Here is a 6,454-nt window from a genome sequence, read left to right as displayed (position 1 = left end):
CATTTGTGAATGCTCACCCCCTCTCCATTTTTCTCTACTTTGGGTCATTCTTTACTGACCCCTCATAACACTCTTTCAGTGAGTGTTTTGTTAGACAAACAGTCTCATGTTTCTGGGAATGGGAAACGGATAGCATGGGCATCCAGCCCTGTTCCCCTAGACCCTAGCTGATTTATGTCGCGATCCTCGCCCTGTCAGACAAGGTAGCCAGCCGGCACCCACTCACTCTGCAGGAGTGGTCTAACTGTCAGCATCACCACCATAAACTTCTGTTCCCGGAGGTTTATGACTTAGCCATAAAATGCTGAGTGAGGATGGTGTGCGTTAGCAAATTTTTTTAAGTTACAAGAGAACAAAAAAATAAATAAAAAATTAGAAAACAATAAAAAATAAAAGAAAATATCTGTAATTTCAGACGCTAGTTAGTACTTCTGGAACTTTAAAAAGCATTTAGTTGTGCTGCCTGTTTCCTGCTGGTCACCAGATCAGTGCTTTGAAGTTCAGCGATTTAAATATAAAATGAAGATACTCCTTTTACTTCAAAGAGATAATTATCAAAAAAAAATGCAATGTATAGATCACAAGTGAAATAGTAATGGGGGATTTTCTTTCTAATCAAAGCAATTTTGAGATCTCTTGCCCATGAAGGATGGACCACTTCTCGTGGCTAAGTATTTTCAGAATGAGCCTCCACTCAAAGAATTATTCAGATTTTCTTAATTCAGATAGTTGCAAATTCAAGAGAAGCAAATACAAATTTACTAAATGCAATTATATGCTATTTTTACTACTCCCGATTCAATATACAAATTCTTTCAATAATTCTAGTGGCACTGTAAATTTTTTGAGGAACAAACAATTTATAAAGTGCATCATCTGAGGCTACTATGGTGTTCTCTAATATTCTAGTACTCTATTTCAGAAGCGATTTAGCACTGTCATCAAATGTCCCCCATATGTTGCCATAGTGAAAAAAAGAAAAGGAAAACTGAAAACAAATTGAAAAGTTTTTATTTGAGTATCATCAAAAGCTTTCTGAAGACATAAGTGAAACAATATTGTAGGTACTAGAAAGGGTAGGGAGAAGGACAAGTTCTTCCGGAGGAAAAGGAAGAGAGATAGATTTGGAATCAGTAATCAGGAGAAAGTGACACATAGTATGAAAAGGCGGCAGCAGGAATCACTTTCACCTGGAAAAATGGACAATGATGGTATAATCACCCTTAAAATATGGTCCCCAGATCTGCAGAGGCAGTGTCACGCGGGAGCTAACACGCTTTGGGTCCTACCGCAGACTTATTGAGTTAGAAGCTCTTTAAGAGCAGGACTCAGCGCTCTGAGTTTCTAAGGACCTTCCAGATGACCCTGAGAGCCAGGCCTAATGCCGTTGCCATTGTTTCCTAAAGTTTACAGAGCAGCAAAGTCGCCTGAATTGCATGTGGACACAGACGTCGGGTGCTACTCTCCTGTCATCAGCATGCTGACACTGTGATTAGTAGTAGAAAAGTCTTTATCTCTAATCAGTTCTCAGGTCATGCTAAAGTTGCTTATCTGTTTCATGGTTCAAGGGCTGAATGCTCAAGGAGAAAGGCTGAGGGAGAAATGGGAGAGGTCAGCATTTTCAAAAGAAGGAACATTGTGAAAGGATGAAGTTGTAAGTATCAAGTTAGTTAAATCAAGAGCCGTAAGTGTCTAAGAAAAAAACAGCATAAATTTTAACCTGTGAGAAAGCAGAAATTGGGGCCTATTTACTTATTTATGACAGACATAAAGTTATTTTCTCACCGTATCTAATTAGGTTTGTTATATAAGCCTACTGCTTGAAAATTAAAGTCTAAGTTACACAGAGAATGAGGTACGCATCCACTTGCTACTTTCTGAAATTGAGAAGTATATGACTTAGAACATGAAGGCATAAGATTCAGTAAAGACATGTGACTGCTAATTCATATTCAAAGTTCAAGTTTTTAACAACATAAGCTAAGTTATTCCACAACTTCACAGAGTGGGGAATAACAAAAGATACTACCAATCTACCTATCCATCTATCCAACAATGAGAAAAGGAAAACAATGATGCATTCCAATGGGTGAAACAAAAAGTTAAATACAATTATGATAAATTTCAATTGAAAGAGCTCTACACAATTTTTATGGAGTAAAACTTTTATACTACTATCTACATTTGCCCAGCCTGGGATTGGAGGTCAGAGAAGGATCTTTTGAAGAAAAATGCTTAAGTCAGTAACAGAGAGCTGAGTAGGCAGAAACCAGGAGAACAGTCGTCAAGACTGTCAGCAATCAAGATGGGAGCACACACCCTGGTCACTGAGGCAGGAAGAACCAAGGCTAGGAGGGTGAGAGGGTCCCAGGGGTGATGCCAGAGAGAATGGCCACTAAGCTCACCCAGGCCACACTGAAGGAGTATAAGCAGGAGGCTGTCATGATTGTATTTGACTTGTAAGGCCTTTTCACTGAGGCTTCTGTATGCCAAATGCACTGCAGGAGGAAGTTACATTCAGAGAAGGGATAAAATAGCTATTTAAAAGTTGTGTCTTTCCTCAGATCCTAAAGAAAACTAATTTTATAAGTTAGACACTCCAATGACATCAGATGCCATTGCTCAGTTTTGATCTTATAATATACATTATTTGACTTTTGCTTTAGAAGAATATGCTTTACTTTCAGCAAATTCAAAGTATACTACAAAGTTCAGTGCAAGAGAATTAAGAACCCAGTTCTCAGGCCACAAGCAATTCCTGTTTTAGTCCTATGCCCAGTTACTTAGAATGTGAAGGTATTGGAATTATATTATTTAAAGAAGTAAAAACAAGTCTCTAATCCAATATTATTACAACCTTAGATGAGCGGATTAGGACATCAATTTGTAGTAGAAAGACTATAAAAACAGGGAGAGGGAAACTTTCTATAAACCAAAGAGAAGGAATCACAGGAAATCAAGCTGAACATACCAAGTTTGACTTTTTACCACCAGAACTGTATATACAACAGATTTCTATTACTAAAACTATCCAGTCTAGAGTATTTTATTTTGTCATCTTTGGTAAACTAATATACCTCGTAACAAAATAAACAAGCAAACAACCAAAAAGTTCACCACTGATTTTAGGGAAAGTATTTTCTTAATAACTTAGAAATGTATTTATTTCTCCAAAGAAGGGTAAGTAAAAGAGAACTAATCCATGAGAGTTCAGAGGACAAGAATTGGAGGAAAACCAATATAAACCTCATACAGTGTAAAGCAAGACACACAATCATTTTGGTGACTCCTGCACTGTGGAAGCTTCTGAAAGCAGGTTGCAAGGTATTAAGAATGACCACACTGAACAAATTCAGAGGCCCTGTTGGTGTCATCCACTCTGACTTCTCTTTGAAAAATCAACAGTTGCTGAAGTTATGGAAGCTTGAAGGCCTCATGCATACTTTCAACAGAGGAACAATTACATTACATAGACCAAAAAGAATTTGAAGACATGGTCTATGTATGATCTCAAGAAAAGTCAAGCAAGAGATCAATTAGCATTTCCACAACATTTGTTATATTTCTGTGTGACTGAGTGGTTGGTTTGGAACAGTTTTGCCAGCAATGGCTGGACGCACCCACAGGCCACGTCCCTACTTCCAGATAGCACCTCATGACCATCAAATCATCTGTAGATTCTGCTGGCTTGAGACCCACAGAAATGCACACAGTCATGGAGACGAAGATTTTAATTTTCTTTTTTGTCATTGAGCAGTTTCTTTTCTTCTTTGGTTTCCTTAGCTTTATTCTTTTCATGAAATCACAGCAAGTTCAACTAGTTTCACTTTATTCCTGGCTGGCATCCTCTTTTGTAAACATTCTGTTAAAGTTCAAATGAGAACTTCTCTTTCTTTGTTCTTTTTCTTTTCCGTCAATGAAAGAAGTACAATTTGATTTGTTTCTCTGTTCTGCCTCAAATATCAAAGCACAGCCAATATCTTGTAGATACAAATGCCTCTGTGACCCCTCTTTATATTTCAGAGTTTCCTGGGACTTCCCCATCACCGTTGCTTCTCTAAATGTTTCCTCTTTCCTCTCTTTTACTTACTGAGAATTCTACTACTGTGCCCCTTTGGAAATCAGTGGAAAAACATTTGGTTGCTTTGTTTACTGCAAAGGCTCATTTGCTTTGGGATATTGGGCGTTTATTATTCCTGGCTGTGATTGGCAACATCTGAATTTGCTGATCTACAACCACAGGAAAGATTTGAAACTAAGTGTGCACATCACTGTGACTTGACACACATAAACATGCTCTGTGTGCATATTTTAGCAAGCACATTGTGTTTATAATTACATTAGATTCTTTGGCTTGAAGCAAAATACAGATGACAGACGTGATAAGTTGTTTTTAAATTCTATTTTGCTTTGCATATTCTGTCTTTACATGCCTTAGAATTAGAAAGAAGTGGAATTAGATAGAAATGGTGATAAAACAGGTTATAGACAGGTTATGCACGGAGAGCTTTACCTGGCAAAGCCAACGCCTCTGCTGACGCCATTGGCATCTCTTAGTATTCTTGTGGAGATGACATGGCCAAATGGTTTCAGCATATTCTCAAGTTCCTGCTCATCCATAGAAATCGGGAGATTGGAGATGTATAGATTGGTTGGGTCTTGCTCTTGTTGCTAAGGGAGAGAAAGAAACAGAACCACTGAGTTCTAAATATTGAGGAATATTGCACAAATGGAGATATGTTTGCTCAAAGTGTAATTTAGATTTGATTCTCCAAATACCCTTGAAACTACTTCTTACTAAATTCCCTCCCTGTGTAGAATATTTTTTCATAGAAATAATCTCAGCATTTCATTGTCCAAGTTCTCCATCCAGCCCGCTTTAGAAAAGACTAGTAAGTTTTCTTTACAAAAGAACTTAGGTAATATGGATGTTACAATCTTCCTTTATTGTGGGGAATATGTTCCAAAACCAAAAATGAATGGCTGAATCCACAGACATCCTGAACCCTATTCTGTAATGTTTTTCTCCATCTTAAAACTGAGTTTGTATTGCGCAAAGTGGTTTTAACTTCTACTACTGAAGATACAAGCAAACTTGTATTAATTTCTTTTTTCTTTTTCACAACTCATGAACAGATGATCCTTAAGTAATGGGTCTTTATCTTTTCACTTAAGGAAGCACTGTGAGGCTTCTCTTTGATCTGTGTGAATTTCCAGCTTCAAGACTTATGGCCGTTGTTAAGTAAAATAAAGGTTAGTTGCGCACCATCCCTGCAGTACAATCGCAATAGCTCTAATGAGACATGCAATGACTAAGAGACCGAAGCACGAGCAGTGTACACTGCGTGGATCCACTCCACAAAGAGATAACCGGCAGCCTGGGTGGGAGGGAGCAAAACACTGAAATTCCTTCATGCTTATACTCAGGATAGTGTGCAATTTTAAACTGATAAATTATTCATTTCTGGGATTTTCTATTTAATATTTTCAGACTAGTGTTAATCACATACAATTGAAGCCCCATAAAGTAAAATCATTGATTTGAGGGTTGTTATTGTCCTCCTTGCTATTACTCTTGCAAGTTCTTATTTTTACTGCTCCAACCGTCATTTCTAGTTACTGATGTTGCATTTAGTGAGGCATTTTTCTAAGCATTTATAGTGCATTATTTTACTTACTATTCCCAATAAGTATAATTATAATTTAATAGATGACAAAGTTGATCCCTAAATCACTCACAATACAAAGCCCACGACTGTCAAAAGTGGGCCCAAGGCCTCTTGGCCTCACTGCTCTGCAGTACCACCTCCCATGAGACCAGTGGGATTGCAGTGTGGCCTGGAACTGCACCAGGGCTGTCAGGATTAGTGGGAACTTGGAAGCACCAGTGCTCCAGGGCCACCTAGAAATGCTCAATCAGAAACTGTATATTGATCAAACAGTGTTTTGACAGTTTCTCCAGGTGACCTTAATAACTGCTTATATTTGAAAATTTCTATCCTAGACCAAGCATAACTATTTCTATGCAAATGAGAACATGAAGTCTATCATTTCTAATTCAGCAATGATAATGCTTACATAAGCTTTGTTTAATAGAACAGAAGCCAGTCTACAATTGTTATCATTACCTCTATGTGTGAGTATCCTGTAATTTATACATGAGTTATTAAGTGCAAAGTTATATTCTCAAAATAAAATAGCCTTAACATAGTAATATCACTAATATCAAAATATACCAGGCATTGACCTTTATTATTATATTTTAACCAAAATGATAACCTGAACTTCAAGGATAATTAAAATAACAAATTGCAACAAGAAATTTTAAAAATTCACTATAATGAAAGACATTATATCATTGAAAAAGTGTAGGTATAGCTATACTCAGTGAAAATTTACAATAAATAACATGTTTTAATATTTTGTGACCAGAAAATTTTTAGTACAAAGTGAA

The 6,454-nt window shown here is 37.1% G+C and overlaps 1 protein-coding gene across 9 annotated transcripts in view; it reads right to left on the bottom strand.

Moving 5' to 3' along the window:
- Positions 1 to 6,454, bottom strand: part of Rbms3 (RNA binding motif single stranded interacting protein 3) — a 726,581-nt gene that overhangs the window by 258,313 nt on the left and 461,814 nt on the right. For all 9 annotated transcript variants that reach the window (XM_023718499.1, XM_023718500.1, XM_004634210.3 and 6 more), the window contains one exon: positions 4,514 to 4,671. In XM_023718499.1, coding sequence (XP_023574267.1) covers positions 4,514 to 4,671 — 158 coding nt within the window. The remainder of the gene's footprint in view (positions 1 to 4,513; positions 4,672 to 6,454) is intronic.

This window comes from Octodon degus, unplaced genomic scaffold (genome assembly GCF_000260255.1).
Source record: "Octodon degus isolate 3935 unplaced genomic scaffold, OctDeg1.0 scaffold00059, whole genome shotgun sequence".
NCBI classification, from domain to species: Eukaryota; Metazoa; Chordata; class Mammalia; order Rodentia; family Octodontidae; genus Octodon; species Octodon degus.
This window is presented reverse-complemented; position numbering and strand designations above follow the sequence as displayed.